Here is a 24,757-nt window from a genome sequence, read left to right as displayed (position 1 = left end):
AGTCCTGGATGGCCTCTTCTTCCAGGAGAAGTCTGTTTCATCTGCATTGGAAATTTGTTAGGTGCAGCCGCCTTCATTCATGATCTCAGCAAGATCTCCTGGAGCACTTGCTGCAGCTTCTGTATCAGCACTTGCGTCACCTTGTACTTTTATGTTAAGGAGACAGCTTCTTCCCTTAATCCTCACAAACCACCCCTGCCGGCTTCACACTTCTCTTCTGCAGCTTCCGCACCTCTCTCAGCCTTCACAGAATTGAAGTGAGTGGGGTCTTGTTCTGGATTAGGCTTTGGTTTAAAAAATGTTGTGACTGGTTTGGTCTTCTACCCAGACCACTAAAGCTTTCCTCGTATCAACAATAAGGCTGTTTCACTTTCTTATCATTCATGTGTTCACTGGAGTAGGACTTTTCTTCAAAAATTTTTCCTTTGCATCCACAACTGTTGGGTATAAAATGCCTAGCTTTTTGGCCTGCCTTGGCTTTTGACATGCCTTCCTCCCTAACTGAATCATTTCTAGCTTTTGATTTAAAGTGAGATGTGTGACTCTTCCTTTCATTTAAACACTTTAAAGTCTTTGTATAGTTATTAATTGGCCTAATTTCAATATTGTTGTGTCTCAGGGAACAGGGAGGCCTGAGTAGAGGGAGAGGGATGGGGAATGGCCAGTTGATGAAGCAGTCCAAAACACATACAACATTTGTTGATTAGGTTTATTGTCTTAAAGGTTCTTAGTTCATTGGTGCTAAAACAGTTACAGTTGTAACACCAAAGATCACTGATTTTAGGTCACTGTAACAAATATAATAATGAAAGAGTTTGAAATATTGTGAGAACTAGCAAACTGTGACATAGACACATGAAGCAAGCAAATGCTGGTGGAAAAATGGTGCCAATAGAGTTGCTCAAAGGGTTGCCACAAATTTTCAGTTTGTAAAAAATGCATTATCTACAAGGTGCCATTAAGCAAAGTACAATAAAACAAGACATGCCTGTACTTAATATCCAAATCCTACTAGTAAATTTTATTCTCTATTGGCTTTATTTTTAAGATTTATTTATTTATTTATTTATTATTTATTTATTTTTTTACTTTTTAGCAGGCAGAATTTTGCGAAATGTCAGATTGACCCGTGGAGCTAGAATCTTCTTTCGTATGGGGAGACTGTGGTACCAGTGAGTGTTGGTCGGGTGGTTCATCATGAGCAAACTCCCGTGCGCCAGCTGAAGCCGAACCACCTCTACCTTCCGGGTGGGCTTTTTCCCCCGGGAATCCTTATGCCGGAAGAAGAAGTCTCTGCAGGCCCCGAAGGAGACAGAGGCTATGGGGCTCCCAGGAGCCAGTTCTCGTTCATCGTCTCTTTGCTCCCTGATGTGGTCACGGCCGTCCTTGTACCTGTTGACAAGCACAAAGTTGAAGGTCTCTCCTGTCACCACAGAGATCACAAGTAGGCAGAGAGGCAGGCAGAGAGGAGGAAACAGGCTCCCCGCTGAGCAGAGAGCCCGCTGAGCAGAGAGCCCGATGCGGGACTCGATCCCAGGACCCTGAGATCATGACCTGAGCCGAAAGCGGCTTAACCCACTGAGCCACCCAGGCACCCTCTCTATTGGCTTTTACATGTAACTATCCATCCCTCTGTCTTTCTATCCATGGATTAACCCATCTTATTTTTTATGCATTCCAAAGTAATTTGTAATCAGTTTCCTTTCCCTTAAAGACTTTATTAACTGAAGTTGACTAACTAGTTGCAAGTTTTTCTTTTGAAATAAATTTTGCAGGCAATAAAATGCACAAATCTTTAGTGTACATTTGCTGAGTAACCAACTTATGTAACCAAGATTCTCAGCAAGATATAGAATGTTCCCATCACTCCATTAAGTTCTTTCATGTCCTTTCACAATCAGTCATAATGAGAGATTTTAATATACTTCTCAGACAAAAAAAAATACTAATGATTTATAAAATGTGAACAAGACAATTAATAGGCTATAGCTAATAAACATACAGAGAATTTTCTTCCATTAACTGAGAATGCACATTCTTTGCAAGCACACAGAGAACATTTATGAAAATAGACCATGTACAAGGCTACAAAGGGATTTTTCATGAATTTCAAAATATGAGTATTCCACAGATTATATTATATATAATAGATATCTGTGATATCTATAAAGATATATAAATATCTTTATATATATATAAACAAAGACATTTATTTATTTATTTATCTATCTGACAGAGAGAGGGGTTTATTTATTTATTTTAGAGAGATAGAAAGAGAGTACAAACAGGGGTAGGGGGAGAGGGAGAGAATCTCAAGCAGACTCTGCACTAAGTGCAGAGCCCAACACAGTACTCAATCTCATCACCCTAAGATTATGACCTGAGCCAAAATCAAGAGTCAGAAGCTTAACCAACTGAGACACCCAGGTGCCCCAAGATATGGTTTTTATGAGGATTATTGCAGGAGGGAACATTGGAGAGAAAGCTAATTCATACCATTGTAAACAAAAAAGCAGCCGGGGGCGGTATTTGGGGCACTTGGGTGGCTCAGAAGGTGAAGCCTCTGCCTTTGGTTCAGGTCATGATCCCAGAGTCCTAGAATGGAGCTGTCTGTCAGGGTCCCTTCTCAGAAATAAATAAAATCTTTAAAAAAAAAAAAAAAAAAAGATGCTGCCTTTAGGTTGAACATGGTCACATTCACCATCCCACTGGGGAGCCTGAGAAAAGTAAGGCCAGGGACACCCGGGAGGCTCAGTTGGTTAAAACTAATGATGTACTGTATGGTGAATAACCTAACACAATAAAAAAAAAATAAATAAAGAGAAAAAATAAAAGTAACTTGCAAATTAAAAAATATTTTAGGGGGTGCCTGTGTTCCTTAATGGGTTAAAGCCTCTGCCTTCAGCTTGGGTCAAGATCCTGGGGTTCTGGAATCGAGCCCCGCATCGGGCTCTCTGCTCGGCAGGGAGCCTCCTTCCTCCTCTCTCTCTCTCTCTCTGCCTGCCTCTCTGCCTACTTGTGATCTCTGTCTGTCAAATAAATAAATAAATAAAATCTTAAAAAAAATTTTTATTTATCTGAGAGAGAGAGAATGAAAGAGAAAGCATGAGAGGGGGGAGGGTCAGAGGGAGAAGCAGACTCCCTGCTGAGCAGGGAGCCCAATGTGGGACTTGATCCTGGAACTCCAGGATCATGACCTGAGCCAAAGGTAGTCACTTAACCAACTGAGCCACCCAGGCACCCAAAAGGTAGCATCTTTACAGTGTATGATCCAAGGAAGGGAGAACCAAACATCTTTTTCTGTCTCTCTGACCACCCCCATTCCCCCATCTCTACTTCCCCAGGGAATACCTTTGACCAGACTAGGTTCAGTTGCCCATCCTGAGGCAAAATCATTAAAGCTTGCTGGGTGGGGCAGTATTATGGACTTTATGTTTGCTTTCCCATCCAAATTCATATATTGAGACCCTAACCTCCAAAAGTGGGGTCTTTTGGAGGTAATTACATTTAGATGAGGTCATGAGGGTAGAGCCCTTGCGATAGGATTAGTGTCCTTCTAAAAAGAGACTACCCCTCACTCTCTCTCTCTGCCACATGTGGAAACAGAAAGAAGGTGGCTATTTGTAATTCAGGAGGAGAGTCCTCACCAGAACCCGACCATGCGGGCACCCTGATCTTCAGCCTCCAAAACTGAGAAAGAAATGTTTCATGTTTAAGCCACAGAGTCTATGGTATCTTGTAATACCAGTCTGAGCTGACTAAAAACAGACAGTATAATTGGCTGGCCTGGGACCCATATCTACTTCTGCCCAGAGAGGGGAGGAGAGGTAGTTTCTTAAAAGAAGCTGAATAGGGGCACCTGGGTGGCTCAGTGGGTTAAGCCTCTGCCTTTGGCTCAGGTTATGATCTCAGGGTCCTGAGTTCGAGCCCTGCATCAGGCTCTCTGCTCAGCAGGGATCCTGCTTCCTCCTCTCTCTCTGCCTGCCTCTCTGCCTACTTGTGATCTCTCTCTCTCTCTGTCAAATAAATAATCTTTAAAAAAAAAAAAGAAGCTGAATAATGGGGTGTCTGGATGGCTCAGTCAGTTAAGCATCGGCCTTTGGCTCAGATCATGATCCCAGGGTCCTGGGATCAAGTCCCACACCGAGCTCCTTGATTGGCTGGGAGCCGGCTTCTCCCTCTCCCTCTGCCTGCCACTCCCCCTGCTTGTGCTCCCTCTCAATTTCTGTCTAATAAATAAATTAAAAATCTCTTTAAAAAAAAAAAAAGAAGCTGAGTACTTTTATCAGAAAAAAGAAAAAGGGAATGCTGGACCGACTGAAAAACCCCACAGAGGGGCGCCTGGGAGGCTCAGTGGGTTAAAGCCTCTGCTTTCAGCTCAGGTCATGATCCCAGGGTCCTGGGATCTAGCCCTGAGACAGGACTCGATCTCTCTGAACTCCCTACTCAGGGAGCCTGCTTCCTCCTCTCTCTCTCTGCCTGCCTCTCTGCCTACTTGTGACCTCTCGTTGAATAAATAAAATCTTAAAAAAGAAAAAGAAAAACCCCACAGATTTTCCATTTTAGCTTTTCTTTTTCTTTCTTTCTTTTTTTAAAGTGAGCTCCACACCTGACATGGGGCTTGAATTCATCTCCCCGACGTCAAGAGTCACATGCCAGTTCTGAGTGAGCCAACCAGACACCCCTGGCTCCATTAAGCTTTATATACACATTTAAGGATTGACTGCTTAATTGACTGCTGAAGAGCTGACTATTTATTTTATTCTTTACAAGCATAAATTAACCTATTTTGTGTGGTAATGCTCTAGAGACTTTATTGATAAGTGAAGAGTAAATTCTACAAGTAAATATGAATTCTTTGCAATTTTCCACAGATCCCTCATTTTTAAAGGATTAGTAAGATTTTATTTTTTAATTTATATTTTAAAATTATTTTTCATTTTTTAATTCTTTATTTTATTTTATTTTTATTTATTTATTTGACAGAGCGACAGATCACAAGTAGGCAGAGAGGTAGGCGGGGGTGGGGGGGGCTCGGTGCAGGTTCCCTGCTGAGCAGAGAGCGGGATGTGGGGCTCCATCCCAGGACCCTGGGATCATGACCTGAGCCAAAGGCAGAGGCCTTAATCCACTGAGCCACCCAGGTGCCCCGGATTAGTAAGATTTTAAAGGCAGAAAGGTCTGAATATCTCCACATCTGAAAATGGACTTTATTTTTTCCTTTTCTTTAGTCTATCTCAGTTTTTTTTTTTTTTTTTTAAGATTTATTTATTAGGGCGCCTGGGTGGCTCAGTGGGTTAAGCCTCTGCCTTCGGCTCAGGTCATGATCCCAGGGTCCTGGGATCTGTCTGTCAAATAAAAAATTAAATCTTAAAAAAAAAACCTTTAAAGATTTATTTATTTATTTAACACAGAGAGAGATCACAAGTAGGCAGAGAGGCAGGCAGAGAGAGAGAGGAGGAAGCAGGCTCCCTGCTGAGCAGAGAGCCCAATGCAGGGCTCGATCCTAGGACCCCGAGATCATGACCTGAGCTGAAAGCAGAGACCTAACCCACCAAGCCACCCAGGCACCCCTCCATCTCAGTTTTTTGAAACTTTAGTGCCTAAGAACTATAGGATGGGGTGGTATACGTGAGAACTTGCTTATAGTACTTCATCGATAATTAAGGGATTTTTAAAGGGTAATTTACACCATATTTCTCCCCAACTGCATTTTTTCTAAAGGTTTTATTTTACTTATTTGAAGATTTTATTTATTTGACACAGAGAGGAAGAGAGAGAGAGAGCACAGGCAGGGGCAGGAGCAGAGGGAGAGAGGGAAGCAGACTCCTGGCCGAGCAGGGAGCCTGACCTTGACCTGAACTGAAGGGAGACACTTAACCAACTGAGCCATGCAGGCACCTCTCTAAAGATTTTATGCAACATGGGGCTTGAGCTCCCAACCCTGAAATCAAGAGTTGTACGCTCTTCCTACTGAGCCAGCCAGGTGCCATCACCCGACCACCACCACCAAACTGCACTTGTTTTAGAATCTAATCTCCTACAAAAGATGAAATCCTCTCTACTAATGTTTATGAGCATCTATTAAGAGACCGACACCCTACATATTTTATCTCAGTTAAAACATGTGAGGCTGGGGCAACTCAGTGGGTTAAGCCTCTGCCTTCAGCTCAGGTCATGATCTCAGGGTCCTTGTATTGAGCCCCTCGTTGGGCTCTCTGCTCAGCGGGGAGCCTGCTTCTACCCCCCCCACCCCACCCCCGCCTGCCTCTCTGCCTACTTGTGATCACTCTCTCTCTGTCGAATAAATGGGTAAAATCTTAAAAACAAAAAGAAAAACAAAAACATGTGAGGCTAAGGGGCGCCTGCGTGGCTCAGTGGGTTAAGCTTCTGCCTTTAGCTCAGGTGGGGGGGGGGTCTCTGCTCAGCAGGGAGCCTGCTTCCCGTCCTCTCTCTCTGCTGGCCTCTCTGCCTACTTGTGATCTCTGTCTGTCAAATAAATAAATAAAATCTTTTTTAAAAAATGTGAGGCTAAGGAGTTATTCAGTTTTATAGACTAGTAAAATGAGGTTCAAGGAATTTACATAACATACTACTCAAACCCACACAGCTATTGGGTATCAGGGTTAGAGTACAACTACCCATTGTCTGACTCCATAGTTCTGGTGCCTCTCTGCAGGTACTCAGGAACTTTGGATAGTTCAATGCGAGTGTTAAATGCATGAGTATTGACCAAGGTAGTCCCAGGTTTGAATCCTGAAACTCCCACTTTTTTGCTATGCGGTAATAATGACAAATCACTTTTGAATGTTCTGCAAGTGATCAGCACTTTTTGTGCACAATATCTCGTTCAAGACTCCTGAAAACTCTCAGAGGGAGAATCTACTATTATCATCATCCCCATTTTACAGATGAGGAAACTGATTAAGAATCTGGGCTCTGGAGCAGGACTTCTGAGGCGAAATCTCAGCTCTCTTAATTGTTAGAGGTGTGACTTTGGGCAAATTGCTCAACTTCAGTGTCCCCCTCTGTAAAATGGGCATATAATAGTACCTACCTGTATTAGTTTGTCAGGGCTGCCATAACAAAATACTACAGACTGAGTGCCTTAAACAAACAGATGAATTTTCTCACCATTCTGGTGGCTAGAAGTCCAAGATCAAGACATCAGAAAGTTTGGTTTCTTCTGAGGCCGCTCTCTTTGGCTTGTATATGGCCACTTTCTTGCTGTATCCTCCACGGTCATCCTGTGGTCTCTGTGTTGTCTGTGTCCCAATATCCTCTTATAAGGACACCAGTGATACTGGATTATGGTCTGCCTGTATGATCTAATTTTACCTTCATCACCTCTTGAAAGTTTTTTTTTATTCTTAAGTAATCTCTATACCCAGTGTGGGGCTCGAACTCATAACCCCAAGGTTAAGAATTGCATGTTCCTCCAACAGACTGAGCCAACCAGGTGCCCCTCCTTCATCACCACTTTATTTTTATTTTTTTTATAGATTTTATTTATTTATTTGAGAGAGACAGTGAGAGAGAGCATGAGCGAGGAGAACGTCAGAGAGCAAAGCAGACTCCCCATGGAGCTGGGAGCCTGATGCGGGACTCGATCCCGGGACTCCGGAATCATGACCTGAGCTGAAGGCTGTCGTCCAACCAACTGAGCCACCCAGGCGTCCCTTCATCACCACTTTAAAGTTGCTGTCTCAGGATGCCCGAGTGGCTCAGTAAGTTAAGCATCTGCCTTTGGCTTAGGTCATGATCCTGGGGTCCTGGTATCAAGCCCATGTCAGGCTTCCTGCTCAGTGGGGAGTCTACCTCTGCTTCCCCCACCATCACTCCCGTTGTTGCTTGGCCTCTCTCTCTCAAATAAAAAAAATAAAATCCTAGGGCGCCTGGGTGGCTCAGTGGGTTAAAGCCTCTGCCTTCGGCTCGGGTCATGGTCTCAGGGTCCTGGGATAGAGCCCTGCATCGGGCTCTCTGCTCAGCAGGGAGCCTGATTCCTCCCTCTCTCTCTGCCTGCCTCTCTGCCTACTTGTGATCTCTGTCTGTCAAATAAATAAGTAAAATCTTTATTTTTATTTTTTTTTAAAGATTTATTTATTTGTCAGAGAGAGAGCGAGCGAGAGCGAGCACAGGCAGACACAGTGGAAGGCAGAGTCAGAGGGAGAAGCAGGCTCCCTGCGGAGCAAGGAGCCCGATGTGGGACTCGATCCCAGGACGCTGGGATCATGACCTGAGCCGAAGGCAGCTGCTTAACCAACTGAGCCACCCAGGCGTCCCAATAAGTAAAATCTTTAAAAAAAAAAATCCAGGGGCACCTGGGTGGCTCAGTTGGTTAAAGCCTTTGCCTTCAGCTCAGGTCATGATCCCAGGGTCCTGGGATCAAGCTCTGCATCGGGCTCTTTGCTCAGCAGGGAGCCTGCTTGCTCCTCTCTCTCTGCCTGTCTCTCTGCCTACTTCTGATCTCTCTCTGTTAAATAAATAAAATCTTTAAAAAAAAAAATCCAAAAAAAAAAAAAAGTCTCCTGTCTCAAAAAAAAAAAAAAAAAAAAGATTCTGTCTCCCTTTGCTCCTCCCCTCCTCCCCTCCCATACATGTTTGCACTCTCTTTCTCTCTAAAAAAGAAATAAAATAATAATAATGACAGTTATCAAAATATCTAAAAAAAAAAATGAAGTCTCTGTCTCCAAATACAGTCACAATCTTAGGTACTGGAGGTTAGGACTTCAACATATGAATTTTGGGGGGAGAAGGGTATATAGTTCAGGTCGGGTCAAAACACTATGTCACAGGGCTATTGTGAAGATCGAATGAAACAATACATGTCAAGAAAGATCAGGAGACTTAGAATGTTGTAAGAGCTTATCCAACATTTGACATAATTGAACACTTAATTTGGGCATAAGAGTATCCAGTAAGTTATCTTTTCTTACTAGGATATTGGCTGGAAGTGCCCTGGGGTCTTCTCTTCTCATCCAGGTGCTCAGTCCAGCATCACCCTTGCCTTATAATCCATAGTCCTCATTTTACTCCCCCAGCTGTTCTATTCTGATCCGGCCCCTCCCTGGGGTCAAAGAGAGGTTCTTTCTGTAGAGCGTTCTCAATCTTTCTTTCTGTAACTGCTCCAAGGTTAGTTTTTAAAACAAGGAGACATTCTGTGCCACCTACTCACAGCTCAGCAAGTGCTTTTCCAATACTGCTGCTATTTCTAATCCTTGGGCAAGCCACTTATTAAAATTTAATGACAATCACTTACATTTATAAAGCCATGTTCAGTTTACAAAGCTCCTTTCCATCCATTACCTCTTTTAATTCTCAATACATCTGTAGGTAGGAAGTATGTTTTTCTCCATTTTACAAAGGAAGAAAATAAGGCTCTGAGGAGTAGCATCATCGTCCAGCAGCAGAGATGGGCCTCAAATTCTGGCTTTTTATTCCATTATGTCAGGAGTAGCTCCCCTATTCAGGCATCCTTCTACAATATAAGCAATCCATTAAACCAGCTCTGCTCTCTTTTGGGAGATATAGTTAAGTTATTTAGGACTATTTTGATTGGAAGGGACAAAACCCCAACTCAAACTGGCTTAAGCAAAACCTGAATGTATTGGCTCACCAGACAGAACAACCCGGAAGGAGGTCTTCAGGCATGGATGGATCCAGGTGTTCAAACTGTGTCATCAGAACCATCTCTCTCCATTTCTTACCTTCCTATTTGTTCACATTATTCTTAGACAAATTCTCTGCTTAGGGTGTCAAAGACAGCCCCCAGTAGCTGAAGCTTATCATTCTTTTAGCTCAACAAATTCAACAGAGAGACAACACCTCTTTCTTGCAAATTTAACAAATGACCAGATATCAATCTCAACTATTTGGGTTGGCTTCTGGGCCCACCTCTGAACCAATCATTGTGTTTAGAACAATGGAGTATTCTCATTGTCCAGGCCTGATCATTTGCCCCTCTCTGGGGAAGAGTATAATGGTGGTGGTGGGGTGAATCTCACCAAACATAGGGACTGAATGAGGGGAAAAGGAGTACCAATGTCAGAGGTGGTATGGATGGTGGACAGATCTCTACAGGGTGGCTTTGCTTTGCAGAGCTGGAATAGAGAAACCAGTGAGGAACTAAGGGCCCAACTCTGCAAGGATCCCAGTTCTTCCCTTGAGAGTGGTAAGTGGGCTTCTGTATAGGTCCCCCCCCCCCCGACTGCCTGGTTTCACAGAGCAAGATAGGAAAAAAAAAAAAGGTGATAATTCATGGCAGAGTAAGGAGAAAAGATGGAGCTTCTGGCTCCAGTAACTTAAGTTGAGAATAGTACCCAAACCAGGAGTATCCACAGAAGGAGACTTTGAGGATGACCCCTTCCCTGATCCCTCCTCCTAGCACCTTCTATCTCCCCCAAAAGTTGTGAGCTCCAGGAGGGGAGGGACCACATCTGTATTACCTACCATCTCATCCCAGGGCTAGCAGTGTTGAGCTGGTACATTACAGGAGACATTTCCTTACTTACTGCATGATGTACAAATGGATTAGGCTGATCAGTCTACTTGGCAGAATCAACACATCTTTGTTCAAGTCAGTCCCCTCTTTGGCCTCTGTTCTCCAGCTGCCAAGATGGGGTGGAGTGGGGGGAAGGTGGAGAATGATACTCTCTCCTCAGCCCCTTGATTCCAGGATCTTAGGATTCTCAGGAAACAGCCAGGATGCCCTCTGCAAGGAACCAGTGGAAGGGGAAACCAAATTTATTGAGAACTCTGTGCTCAGATGAGACGACTTCACATGGATCTGAGTTGCCCAAACTGTGGAGCCCATTTCATGAACCTCATAAGTTTGTTTTAAAATTTGAGAAGGAGAGATGGCAGTTTAGTAGGAGGAACCTAGACTAGCTTATCCTTCAAACAAAACTAGATAACTATCAAATCAGTCTGAATACCCAAGAAGTCAACTGGAGGACTGACAGAACAAACCTCCACAACTAGAAGGAGAGGCCACATCAAGGAAGGGAATTTATAGGAAAATATTGCTTTATGGAATAAACCCAAACTAAAATACATTTTATTTTAAATAAAAGTGGATATTTAATCTCATAGCTAAATTACTGATTATATATTTGCTGAGCTGACTTAAGGGTTCAGAAAATTGTATCAAGAGTTTTATTTTTTTACTTCAAAGCCTTCTTTTATTTATTTATTTATTTATTTGACAGAAACAGAGAGAGAGAGAGAGAGAGAGATCACAATTAGGCAGGTGGGGGTCAGGGTAAGCAGGCTCCCTGCTGAGCAGAGAGCCCGAGGTGGGGTTGGAAGGTTCGATCCTAGGACCTTGAGATCATGACCTGAGCCGAAGGTAGAGGCTTAACCCACTGAGCCACCCAAGTGCCCCACTTCAAAGCCTTCTTAATAAAGTCTTTTTACTAAAAAATAAAATAAAATTTGGGATGGAATTAACTCTGCTTATGTTTTATTGTGCCAAAATGAGGACATTAAAAAAAACACCCTATCATCAAACAAACTTAAGAAAAAATTAACTATCATCAACACTTCGTTAAAAAGGAATTTTTACACAGAAAGCAGGAAGCACACAGTCTCAGGGGGGAAAAAGAACAGTGTCTCTACCCCTGGAAAAGACATTTGGCAACTTTACATAGTTATTTTTTCAGAAGATACATGTACATTTCATCAGACCGGCCCCTGTGCAAGGTTCAGTATTTGGAACCTACTAACAGATTATTTTTCAACCCCACCCCTTGCATCCACGTGCCTGTGAAATGGGGCTTAATCTGCCCACTTTGCAGATGGGGAAACAAAGGTTCAGAGAGCCCCAGTGCAAGGTTACAGAGGTAGTAAACAGCAGTCAGAGTTTGTCTGAACGCCAACCCTCAGAGTCTTGGCAGATCCTAAGCCAAAAGTTATTCCCCTTCAGGGAAAGAAATGACCCACACTGGCTCCCTTGGAGTGCCCCCAGGGTGTTCTTGGCCTGACCTTGGGCCTGGACTTGTACGCTTTGTTCTTTAACACATCTTAATCATGTGCTCACTTCATGCCAGGCACTCCGGAAAGTCCAGGGAGGGAAACCAGCATGTTCCCAGCCACCTTCCCTCTTGTCCCGCATACTCACCCTGGGTCTTGTTCTCCAGGCCCAGCTCCTTCCGCTAGCGGGCAACGAATCCCTATTGCGGGCGTGGGATGCTAACAGTTTTGGGGGTTCCCTCTCCCAGGGGTGTTGGCAGTTTCCAAGGAGACTCTGGGAACCTTCAACGCCTCCAAGACCCAAAGGGCTGAAAGCGTAATGGTGTAACCCGAGGCACTGTGTTAGGTTATAGGAAAGGTAATACGGGAGCAAAGGATCAGTTCAAACCCTATCAAATAATACTCGGTTCGGTCCCTCCCCCATTCTCATGGGCTCTGCGGGGGCCCACAAGCCCCGCAGCTCAGGCTGGAAGAAGGGGGGGGACGCCCAAGCCAAAGGGCCTACTGTGTAAGGGGCTTATTGCTCCGGCTGGGGGACTCCTGGGACCGTGCCCACCCCTTCCCCTGACTGCCAGAACCTGGAGCGCCCCTCCCCCGTTTCGCCCCGCCCCGCACGCCCGAGACGGGAACGCGCCTCCGACAAGCCGCGCCGGTGCACGAGAGCGCGCGCCTCGGCGCGGGAGCGCGCCCCGGGGGAGAACCCGAGCAAGATGGAGGCCGCGCCGAGGCCGCCTCCTGGGCCGAGGCAGCAGCTGCTGGGAGCGCCGAGCCGGGGCGCCTAGGCCGTGCCAGTCCGGGACCCACTGCTCCGGACCGGGCCCAGGTTGGTCTCCCCGCACCCCGTCCCCGCGGCCGCAAGCTGCGCGCGCGTCCGGCCTGGGCGCGGGGCAGCCGCCCCCCACCCCCACCCTCGGCCCTACCCCTGCCCGGCTGCTCCCCAGCACTCGCGGGATAACCTCTGCCCACAGTCCGCCCCTCGAGGCCCGGGCTGCCTGCCGGCCCCAGTCCCTCGTACCCTTGGCCTGGAAAACCTCTCTCCTCAGCCCTGGCCCGCCAATCCTAGGCTTCCCCTAGCTTACATCCAGTCCTGTCTTCTGTGGGACCCCCCCCAGACCCCCGCTTGTGTTCAAACCCTGTAGTCCCGGCCCTCGACTCCCCGCTAGCCTTATCCTGATTCCTCCACTTCGCCCTCCCTGTCCCAGCCCCCATATCACCTTCCCAGTCCCCCAGTATCAGCCCCTCATATCCCCTTCCTATTCCCGCATAGAAGCACCAACCCCCCCTCTCCACAGCGCCTTTCTAGACGCCCAATACCAATCTTCTTTTACCCCTAATACCAGTTCCCAATTTCCTTTCCAAGCTCCATGTATACAGCCCCTCTGCTAATCCCCCAGTACCGGTCCTCAGCCTCCATTCCATCTACCCATGGTTCCTTACTACTCGCCCAGTTCTGGCCCCCAAACCCCTTCCCCAACACCCCTATGACCACTTTCTAGCTGGCCCCCACTTCCAGCTCCCATATTCACATCCCACCCCCCTCATCCCAGCCCCCCAACTTTCACAAGTCCCTTACCTAGGCCTCCAGTTGGAGATCTTTACTCCCCTCAGACACCGCCCCAACACTCAGGACCCCCTCCTGGTCCCTCCATACTACCCCCTAGATACCCCCAGCCCCTCCTTCGAGAGTTCCTTGGCTCAGGGCCGCTTCTCGCGTGCGTCCCCAGCTCCCGCCCGTCAGCCCGGCAGCCCGGCGGTCGGTCCCGGGCCGGCGGCCCCCGCCAGCCGCCGTCGCCGCCGCCGGCCCCGCCCCCGGGCACCATGCTGCCCTCGCAGGAGGCCTCCAAGCTCTACCACGAGCACTACATGCGGAACTCGCGGGCCATCGGCGTGCTATGGGCCATCTTCACCATCTGCTTCGCCATCATCAACGTGGTGGTCTTCATCCAGCCCTACTGGGTGGGCGACAGCGTGAGCACCCCCAAGCCTGGCTACTTCGGCCTCTTCCACTACTGTGTGGGCAGCGGGCTGGCGGGCCGCGAGCTCACCTGCCGAGGCTCCTTCACCGACTTCAGCACCATCCCGTCCGGCGCCTTCAAGGCAGCCGCCTTCTTCGTGCTGCTCTCCATGGTGCTGATCCTCGGCTGTATCACCTGCTTTGCGCTTTTCTTCTTCTGCAACACGGCCACGGTCTACAAGATCTGCGCCTGGATGCAGCTCTTGGCAGGTAGGGGAGGGGTGGGGGTGGGACCCCTAGAACAGGCTCCCAAGACTGGGCTTCTTCCTTCCAGGACCCCTTCTTGGAAGGGTCAGAGAGATTCTGCTCCTCTGTCTAAAGACACACCTCCTTGGCTGTCCCTCAGCAGCCATTGGGGAGGGGATTTATGAGAGAAACACCTTGGGGCAGGAGGCAGAGCCTTAGAGCTAGGTCTTTGAGTTTGTGTGCTTGGATATGGGCAGACTGTAGTTACTGATGGGTTAGTGTTATGTTAGACTGTCTGCGGGTCTCTGAGAGTCTCTTTTGGCTGTCTTAGGGGAAATAATTGCCTGAATGAGGAGTTACTTTAGGAATGAGCAATTTCTATTGTATCAAAAAGAGCATGAGTAGGGGGAATCAGGAGATCTGACTTTGACCTTTATCTTGCTGACATTATCAACTTGGGTGTTTCACTTTACTTCTCTGAGGCTAGGCTTCCACATCTGTAAAACAATGGAGAAGATTCCAAGAACAAATGAAAGAGTATCTTGTAAACTTTGAAGTTCTGTATTAAGATAAAGGAGCTTAGGAAGATATGCAAGTCTATAATGTCTATCCAGTGTTGAAATGTGGGTAGTGGACGGCATGGGGGTCTTGGGAGGGCAATTTCTCCACCTGATACCCCCCACCCAATACAGGAAGGGTTCTGGTGCTATGCCCAATGAGAATAAATCCCTGGAATCCTTTGAGATGTTTAGCTAGAACAGACATCTTGCTCTAAGAACCAGAGAAGGGACCTTTGGGTAAGAGAACTGCTGAGACTGTATTTCAGGATCCGTTAAAGTCCCTACCCCCACCTACCTTTCGATCGAAGGCAGATTTTGAAGATTCAGCAGCTTGGGCATTTGCCTAAGTGCAGGCAGGAGAGAGTTGGGCTGGGGAGAGTGAGGTCAGGATATAGCAGGAACAGGGGAGGAGGACTGGTGAGGTTAGGAAAAGTTTGGAGCCCTCCAGGAATGAGAAAAAGTAGGGAAAATGTGATGATCATATAGTAGAGATGGTTTTTCAAAATAAGCACCTCAGGGCATTCAACAAGTGTGGGCCTCTTCAAAGAGACTCCCTGCAGGAGGTGTTATATCACTTGCTGATGATTCCACTGCTCAAAACATTGTAGGAAATTGTCCTCGGAGAGTGGGGTGTGTTTTCTTGAACATCATCATTGAGGGAAACCTCCATCTTTTGAAGGAGGAATATGATTTTTCAGAAATGGCTGGAAGTCGCTTAGGACCAAGTGTAGAAAATACAATTGTGATCAAATTGAGAATTGTCACTTGGGATGAAAGCCAAGGTATGAGAGCAAAACCATGAGGCTGGTTTGCTTCCCCAAGAGGACCTTTACAAATACAGGGAGGAATTACTGTCCCACTGGAAGAATTTCTCAAAGTCTCAGAAGGACTACTTTGAAGAAAGTGTTAATTCAGATGAGGACATTGTAATGAGCTTGTTTCAAATCTATCTCACTCCGTCTACTTAGATGTGAGTTTTCTAGGATCTTTGAAGGTGAGAAAGGAGAATTGTAGAGTGTAGGGGGTATGTCTCCATATTTCTCTGTGGCACATAGAAGGTAATTTTATGTATTTCTATTCTATTCTTCCTCCAAAGACAAGCTAGAAGGAATATATACCTACCTGGAATCCTCAATCCCTCACCCTTAATTTGGAGTCTGCAGAAGGGATGCTTACCTCTTGGCCTTCCAATTCTCTGTAATTTATGTGGGTTTAATCTTAGGAATTTGATGAAGTGTCCAATAACCCCATGTAATTACAGAATTTCAGGGATCATAGAGATCAGCTCCTTCAAATCCCACCTTCCCCTCCCCCCATTTTAGAGAGAGGAGACTGAGACTAGAGAAAAGGTCTTACCCAAAGTCTCATTGCCAGGAAGGGAGTAAACTAGGTCTTGACTCCTGGCCTGGTGCTCTTTCCCTTGTGTTGTTGTCCTGAGAGCTGTGGAGTTCAGTTAGCAGAGTTGAGCAGTTTATTTCATTTTGGTTAGAGATTTCTGAGTTCTCTGGGTAAGTGAACAATTCACTTCGTTTAATGAAGTGACATTAGGACTGGAGCTAGAGCACTGGACTACGAGTCATGGAATGGGGTCTTGCTTGGCTGATTCTGCCTGAGTGATTCACCCTGCAGTAGTAAGCAATTGTTTTTAGCTTAAATCTCAGTTTTATCATTCTTACAGTGGGAGACTAATCAGTTACATTAGTGGATTCAAGGTATCTCTTTTAGCCTTGTGTGTCTCCTAAAACAGCTCTTTTGCCAAGATCATTCTGTCCAGAAGGTAAGAAATCAGTCATTCTCAGAGGAAATGCAGAGTGGCAAAGGACCTTGTTTATATCAGGAAAGAATTAGAATTCTTGTTCAAGTAAACTTTTATTCAAGTATTTTAGATTCTTCTAAGTGTAGAGCCCTGGACTATTGGGAAAATTCAGAGATACTTATTCCTCGATTTATTCTTTATCTGCTCTGTGATCATCCCTGTGCTAGGGGTGACAATACTGAGATAATCCTGATCCCCAAGGATTTAGGTCTATATGATGAGATCTGCACTCTCAGGAAGTTTACCATCTAGTTGGATCACTAAAAAATGTTCGGCATTTTTTCAGTGACAAGTGGCAGAAATCCAACTCAAAATGGCTTAAATAAATAAAAGTCAAATAAAATAGGGATGGTAGGGTTTTTGGCTCACATAAAGTATCTTTCTTTATGAGTATCTTGCTTCAGGGGTTCCTGGCTGACTCAGTCAGTGGAGTATGGTACTCTTGATCTCATGATTAAGTTTGAGCCCCGTGTTGTATGTAGAGATTACTTAAAAATAAATTTTCAAAAAAAAAAAAAGGTAACTTGCTTTAGGCATGGATGGATCCAGATACTCAAATAATGCTATTGAGAAAATGTCTATTGCCATTTCTTGGTTCCTCTGTGTCAGCTCATTTTTAAAGTCCACTTCTCTCCTAAAGGTGATAAATAAGGCTACTTACAGCTTGGAATTTACATTGCTTTAGCTTAGCAGTGCCTGTGGGAAAAGAACATCTGTTAGTCAGTGGTTCCAGCAAAAGTTCCAGGGCTGATTCTCATTGGCCCATGCTTTGGCCAAGGATTCACCTCTTAGTTATCAATATGACTTTGTCTAAGGCTTCAGCCATATTCCCATCCCTGGAACACATGGACCAACAGTGGAGAAAGGTCAGTTCCTGAAAAGAGAAATCAAGTGTAACCGCTGGTAGGACAGGTGCAGACAGAAAAGCCTCACTCTGGAGAGTCTAAGCACTAATATGTCCTGGCTGTAAGTGCTGGGGAAACCTGGGAGGTGGCCCCTTCACTGGGAGGTGAGGCTTGAGTGGGAGGTGCAGATGTGTATAGGTGCGAGGTGGGGGAGAGCATTCTGAATGGAGAGGAAGATCATGGGCAGAGACACGGAGGTGAGAAAACCACATGTGGCTTGGGGGTGACCTCCACCTAGGGGAGGAGGAGAGGAGAGGGGAGGAAGGAATGACGGAGGCTACAGGGTACAAGTCTCTGAATAGTAGGTAGGCATTTGAACTTTCATCAGCAGGCAGCTCAAAGCTACTACAACTCTTGTTATTATTCAGGAAAAACAGTTAATATTTTCTTAGCCTTTGCTGTATGCTAGACCATGTGCTAGACATGGACATGAGTACTATTACTTAATCCTCACAGTGATATGGAGTAGGTACCGTTATTACTCTTTTATAGAAGAGAACACTAAACCTCAGAGATGAGTCATTTGTCCAAGGTCATACAGAATGTAAGTGGGAGAACTAGGATTGTAACTTGGGCTGTCTGATTCGAAAGGCCAAGGATTTATGAAGGCATTATAGAGGGGCATTAGTGATGGGAGCAGTGTCAGGAGGTTTTAGGCATAACACTCAAATGTTAAGCAGAGAGGCTGAAAACCCAGGTGGCTCTTTGTGGAGTCAGGGGCCAGCTTCTCTGGGTACCTCTGCTACTCTGGACCTGGTCTTTCCCACTTAGTGAGAATACACAAGGTACCAGCTTTGACGTTAGACATTTCCATATTTGTTAGACAGTGCATGTTCATTTGTTAAAGTGACTTGACCAGGGGCACCTGGGTGGCTCAGTGGGTTAAAGCCTCTGCCTTCGGCTCGGGTCATGATCCCAGGGTCCTGGGATCGAGTCCCGCATCGGGCTCTCTGCTCAGCAGGGAACCTGCTTCCCCCTCTCTCTCTCTGTGCCTGCCTCTCTGCCCACTTGTGATCTGTCTGTCAGATAAATAAATGAAATCTTAAAAAAATAAAAATAAAAAAAAAATAAAGTGACTTGACCAAAGGTCACACATCTAGTGAAAGGTGAAGCTGAAACTTAAAACAAGTCTGAATGGATCTAGTTCTTGCTCTTACAACCAAATGAACCTGGGAGAGGATACACAAATCCCAGGACAGAGCCGTCAGCTGTCTGTGCTCAGTGTTCACCCATGGGCTCATGGGGTTAGCCAAGGGAAGGTTGCTGGCTGAAGTAGAGGTTCAAGCTGGAAGCCTGGTTGAGAGTCCGGGGGCATAATGTGGGGTAGGGGTTTAAGAGCAGAGGACTTAGAATTCTCTCTCTGCTCCTTCCCAGTTGTGTGGCCTTGGATAAGTGGGTTTTCCTCTCTAGGTCTCAGTTTCCTTATTGTAAAAGGGAGATTATTGCTATTGTTTTTAAAGATTTTATTTTATTATTTATTTATTTATTTATTAAGATTTTATTTATTTATTTGACAGAGAGAGATGACAAGCAGGCAGAGAGGCAGGCAGAGAGAGAGGAGGAAGCAGGCTCCCTGCCGAGCAGAGAGCCCGATTTGGGGCTCGATCCCAGGACCCTGCGATCATGACCCGAGCCCAAGACAGTGGCTTAACCCACTGAGCCACCCAGGCGTCCCAAAGATTTTATTTTTAAGTAGTCCTACATCCAACGAGGGGCTCAAACTCACAACCCTGAGTTCAAGAGTCCTGTGCTCTACTGACTTAGCCAGACAGGGGCCCAGGGGCGATTACTGTTGTATTTACTTCAAGTGGCAGAAAGAAACCAAATGATGGCTGTGAAAGCACCGAATGTGTTCATAGTGGACAGTGGGTATTCACTAAACAGTCACATCATCTCCGTGACACCGCCTAAGTGAAGAGCAGCTTGTGAGGAGCTCTTGCTGCTCAGGTGGGAGAGTTTGAATTTGCTGGGATGATCAAAGGCCTTGAGAAGTCAGAAACTGCCAACTGAAAAGGGTCTTGCCAATTAGCTGCCCAGCTGCCTCATTTTACAGAGGAAGAAAAAAATCTAGTCCTGGAGAGAAGAAACAAGTTCATGTCACAAAGTGAGGCTCTGCTTCCTACAGAAGGGAGATGATTCGGACCATAATTCATTCAGTACTGAGCACCTGCAGTAGGTCCGGCCCCGCTCGGTGGCTGGAGTCACAGCCCGGGACAGTACAGTGGGCGCTGAGGGAGACCAAATGTGGGGATGGTGGCGGGGGGGTTGGCGATCTGAGGACGAGTACCTTCCAGCCTTCCAGGTGTGTGCCTTCATCACCAGGGGTTTTCTGGGATGGGAGCAGCAAGGTCGCTGCAGGTCACCCTATTTTACCCACATTTCTCCCCATTTCTCTGGCGGTTTGTTTAGGATTTGGTTTGGGAGTCTGTTCACCCAGTGCATCTCTGTCGCATGGGCATGAGCTGCTGAGCACATCGAGGGGATTTCTTTCTTCCCCGGCTCCACTGTCTTTCTTCTTTCCCCACCTGTCCCCTCTTAACTTTTTTCCACTCTCCCTCCCTGCACCCTTCCTTTCTCACATCCGTCCTTTACTGACGGCCTCCTCTGTGTCGGGCACAGAGCTGGCTGGCCTCTGGCAATCCAGAGTAAGAGTCCCCGCTGCCACACAGCTCACAGGGTCATGGGAGAGGCAGGGAAGAAGTCAGATCTTCACTCCTGTGTGCATGGCATGTGAAATGACTGAATCAAGCCGAGAGTATTCTGGGGGCACAAAGGGAACACAGTTAAGGACAGCCAGGGAAGTCTTCCCAAAAGTTCCAGCATTTGAGCTGAGTCTTAGGAGGATGGGCCGGAAAGAGAAGGGCAGCCAGGCAGAAGAGACAGGCGTGAAGATAGAAAATAGCTTGGTGTGTTTTATGTTTTGGGGACTACCAACAATTAGGGCAGGGAGTGGTGAGTGTTCAGAATGGGAAGCTGGACCGTGGAGGCTTCTAAGCCACGGTCGGGAGTTTATGGACTTCATCTGCCAGCATGTATTTTTTTGAAGGTTTTTTGGGGGGAATAATTAATCAGGCACATGATACAAAATTCAAAAGGGAAGAAAGGTAGACAATCAGACCTCAGTCTTCCTTCCTGTCCTCGTTCCCCAGTGGTCCTCCCAGAGTTCTCTGGGGCAGCCACTGTCACCAGTGCCTTTAGTATCTCTTCCAAGAAAGCTCAGAAATAGACATGCAAATGCAAACACTTATTATTATTATTATTATTGCTAAAATGGCATATTAGTTATCTATAACTGTATAACAAATTACTCCAAAACTTAGTGGCTTAAAGCAACAGGCCATTATTTTTTCAGTTTCTGTGCGTCCCAGGAATTTGGGAGCAGCTCAGATGGGCAGTTGTGGTTCAAGGTTGCTCCTAAAGTTACAACCAAGACTGCAGCAGGGGCTGTGGTCATCTAAGAGCATCTGGGGCTGAAGAACCCACTTCTGAGCGCTTTCATGTGTTGGCAGGAGACCTCAGAATGAGTGACTAAGGAGAGAGAAAGGAAGATGCTACACTGCCCCGCTCTCCTTTTTTTTTTTTTTTTTTTGGTAGCGGTTTTATTGAGCTATAACTCTATGCCATATAGGTTATCCATATGAAGTGTATAATTTAGTGGTTTTCAGCATATTTATAGAGTTGTACAACCATTACCACAACCAGTTGTAAGATATTTTCATTACCTCAAGAAGCCTTATACCCTTTAGGTCTCACCCCGGCAAAGCTTTCCCACCCAACCTCCCCAGGCTCTACGCAGGCACTAACTGACTTTCTGTCTCTCTATCTTAGCCTGTTCTGGCCATTTCATAGAAATGAAATAATTCAAGGGCACCTGGCTGCCTCAGTCTGTGGAGCATGCAACTCTTGATCTGAGGGTTGTGGGTTCAAGCTCCGCGTTGGGTGTAGATTTTACTTAAAAATAAATTAAAAAAAATTTTTTTTTAAGATTTTAATTTATTTATTTACTTGAGAGAGAGTGAGAATGACAGAGTTCACAGAGGGACGGGAGAAGCAAACTCCCTGCTGAGCAGGGAGCCCAATATGGGTCTTGATCCCAGGACCTTGAGATCATGACCTGAGCCGAAGGCAGAAGCTTAACCGACTGAGCCACCCAGGAGCCCCTTAAAAATAAAATCTTAGGGACGCCTGGGTGGTTCAGTAGGTTAAGGGGCTGCCTTCTGCTTAGGTCATGATCCCGTCATCCTGGGATCGAGTCCCACATCGGGCTCCTTGCTCAGCGGGGAGCCTGCTTCTCCCTCTGCCTCTGCCTGCCTCTCTGTTTGTGTTCACTCTCTCTGACAAATAAATAAATAAAATCTTACCAAAAAAATAAAAATCTTAAAAAAAAAACAACCCAAAACCCAAACAAATGAAATCCTTCAACATGCAGTCCTTGCAGCTTCTTTCATTTCACAGGATGTTTCCAAGGTTCATTCATGTCGTAGCACCTGCCAGCACTTTATTCCAGTGTTGAAATGTATAGATAGACCACATTTTGTTGATTCATTCATGGGTTGATGGACATTTGGGTTGTTTCAACTTTTTGGCCGTTATAAATAGTGCTGCTGTGAACGCTGATGTACAACTTTCTGCATGGATGCACGTGGTCATCTCTCTTGGGTAGATACTTAGGAGTGGAATTGGTGGCTCAAATGGCAACTCTATATTTGACGTTTTGAGAAACTTCCAGGTTTTCCAAAGTGGCAGCAGTATTGTACATTTCCAGGAGCAGTGTATGAGGGTTCCTATTTCTTCATACCTCATCAGCACTGTTGTTACCAGATGTTTTTAAATTATAGACATCCTACCGGCTGTGGACTGGTGTCTCATTGTGGTTTTGATTTGTATTTCCCAAATGACTCATGGTGTTGAGGGTCTTTTCATGTGCTTATTGGCCATTTGTATATCTTCTTTGGAGAAACATCTATTTAGATCCTTTGCCCATTTTTTAAACTGGGTTATTTTTCTTTTTATTATTGAGTTAAGAGTTCTTTGTATATTTTTGATACAAGTCCCTTATCAGATATATGATTTGCAAATATTTTCTTCCATTCTGTGGCTGTCTTTTGTCTCTCTTGATAGTTTTCTTTGAAATACAAAAGTTTTTAATTTGTACAAAATCCGGTTTATCTCTTTTTTCCTTGTGTTGCTTGTGCTTTTGGTGGCATATCTAAGAATCTTTTACAAATCCAAAGGCACAAAAAAATTTTTTTTTAAAGATTTTATTTATCTATTTGAGAGAGAGAAAGCATGAGAGCTTGAGCCGGGGGAGGGGTAATGGGAGAGGGAGAAGCCGACACCCTGCTGAGCAGGGACCTAAAGCGGGGGGATGGGGAGGATGGGGGGTGGGGGGGATGGTGCTTAACTAACTGAGACACCCAGGCACCCCAACCGATGCAAAAAATGTACCTCTGTTTTTACCAAGGAATTTATAGTTTTACCTCTTACATTTAGGTGTCTGATCATTTGAGTTAATTTTTGTGTGTAGGGTAAGGTTGCATGTAGCTCCCCTATTGTCCCAGCACCATTTATGGAAAAGATGATTCTCTTTCAATTGAATAGTCTTGGCATCCTTGTCAAAACTCAGTTAACCATAGATGCATGGGTTTACTTCTGGACTCTGTTCTATTCCACTGATCTATATGTCTGTCCTTACGCAAGTACCAGAATATCCTGATGACTGCTGTTTTGTAGTGAGTTTTCAAATCAGGAAGTATGAGTCTTCCAACTGTGTTCTATTTTGAAGATTGTTTCGGCCATGACACTGCCTTTTATGTCCCAATCAAGATATCATATACCATCACGCCACCATACTCTGTTGTTTAGGATTGTTCCACTTTAGTGTATAAAGAGCTATTTTTTCTCAAGAGCTACAAAATACACTTTTGTATAGATTTGTCATCATTTATCTTATCAATACTTAAGTTGTTTACAGGGGCGCCTGGGTGGCTCAGTGGATTAAAGCCTCTGCCTTTGGCTCAGGTCATGATCTTGGGGTCCTGGGATCAAGCCCTGCATTGGGCTCTCTGCTCAGCAGGGAGCCTGCCTCCTCCTCTCTCTCTGCCTGCCTCTTTGCCTACTTGTGATCTCTGTCTGTCAAATAAATAAATAAAATCTTGAAAAAAAAATTAAAAAAAATACTTAAGTTGTTTATAATATTTTGCTATAAAAATATTTCAGTGGATAATGTTGTATATAAATAATTTGACACATATGTGCGTATAAGGACAAAATAAAGACCTAGAGCAGAATTACTGGATTAAATGGTCTGTATATGTACAATTTTGATAGATCCTGCCCTAGTCCCCTCTGTAGGAACTGTACAGAGTTACCCTCCCAGCAGCAATGTATAGAAGTACCTGTAACCCCACTCCCTTGTCAACGGAGTATGTTACCAGATATTTTATTTTTGCCAACCTGATGCGTAAAAAAATACTCTTAGAGTAGTAATTTGCCCTTCTCTAATTATGAGTGAAGTTGATCACCTTTTATATGTATCCTTTTCTAAAAACATTTTGTTTATTATTTGTCAGAGAGTAGAGAGATAGAGTGAGTGCACAAGCAGGGGAGAAGCAGGATCCCAGCTGAGAAGGGAGCCCGATGTGGAACTTGATCCCAGGACCCTGGGATTATAACCTGAGCCAAAGCCAGCTGCTTAACTGACTAAGCCACCCAGGTGTCCCTACATATATATCATTTATATAAACTGTCAGCCTATATATATATATTTTTTTAAATATATATATTTAGATATATATTTATATAACAAGAGGGAGGGGCAAAGGCAGGAGAGAATCTCAAGCAGACTCCACACCTAACACAGAGCCCAATGTATATATTTATAAATATATAAATATATATATTTAAATATATATATATATATTTATATATATTTATTTATTTCTATCAAGTTAATGGCATTTTCCCTCTTGGATATGTGAGAACTTCTTGTGGGGCACCTGGTTGGCTCAGTCAGTAGAGTGTGTGACTCTTGACCTTGGGCTTTTAAGTTTGAGCCTCATATTGGGTACTGAGATTCATTAAAAATGAAATCTTTAAAAAAAGGGATCTTTTTGTATATTAAGAAAGTTAACTCCTTGTCTGTGATGTGAGTTACAAATATTGTTCCCAGTTGATCTTTTGACTTTGTCTATGGATGTTTTCCCCATGGTGAAGCTTGTTTTTTCTCAACATATTCTCATCAATATCTCAAATTGTCAGTTCTGTCCTGGGTTTAGTGTGGTATCTAGAACAGCCTTGAAGTGTT

At 45.1% G+C, this 24,757-nt stretch overlaps 2 protein-coding genes across 3 annotated transcripts in view; one reads left to right on the top strand and one right to left on the bottom strand.

The window, feature by feature from the left end:
* Positions 1-688: 688 nt before the first annotated feature.
* Positions 689-12,556, bottom strand: LOC106005449 (DNA oxidative demethylase ALKBH2-like). The gene is made up of 3 exons (XM_045063274.1): positions 12,119-12,556; positions 10,512-10,711; positions 689-1,392 (listed from the first exon to the last, which is right to left on the bottom strand). Exons 2-3 carry the CDS (start codon positions 10,514-10,516, stop codon positions 1,086-1,088), a joined length of 312 nt encoding a protein of 103 aa, XP_044919209.1. The 5' UTR covers positions 10,517-10,711; positions 12,119-12,556; the 3' UTR covers positions 689-1,085.
* Positions 12,557-12,564: 8 nt separating this feature from the next.
* Positions 12,565-24,757, top strand: part of LHFPL4 (LHFPL tetraspan subfamily member 4) — a 29,555-nt gene continuing 17,362 nt past the window's right edge. Inside the window, exons 1-2 of one of the 2 annotated variants that reach the window (XM_045063273.1) lie at positions 12,565-12,793; positions 13,695-14,194. In XM_045063273.1, the coding sequence (XP_044919208.1) occupies positions 13,789-14,194 (406 nt within the window). In that variant the 5' untranslated portion in view covers positions 12,565-12,793; positions 13,695-13,788. Of the gene's footprint in view, positions 12,794-12,869; positions 14,195-24,757 lie in introns of those variants that run through there. The other variant, XM_004738691.2, reaches the window with a different exon arrangement.

Source organism: Mustela putorius, unplaced genomic scaffold (genome assembly GCF_011764305.1).
Source record: "Mustela putorius furo isolate JIRA1106 unplaced genomic scaffold, ASM1176430v1.1 tig00003850_pilon_pilon_pilon, whole genome shotgun sequence".
Taxonomy (NCBI): domain Eukaryota; kingdom Metazoa; phylum Chordata; class Mammalia; order Carnivora; family Mustelidae; genus Mustela; species Mustela putorius.
Note: the sequence above shows the minus strand (reverse complement) of the source record. Positions and strands in the feature narration are given on the sequence as shown.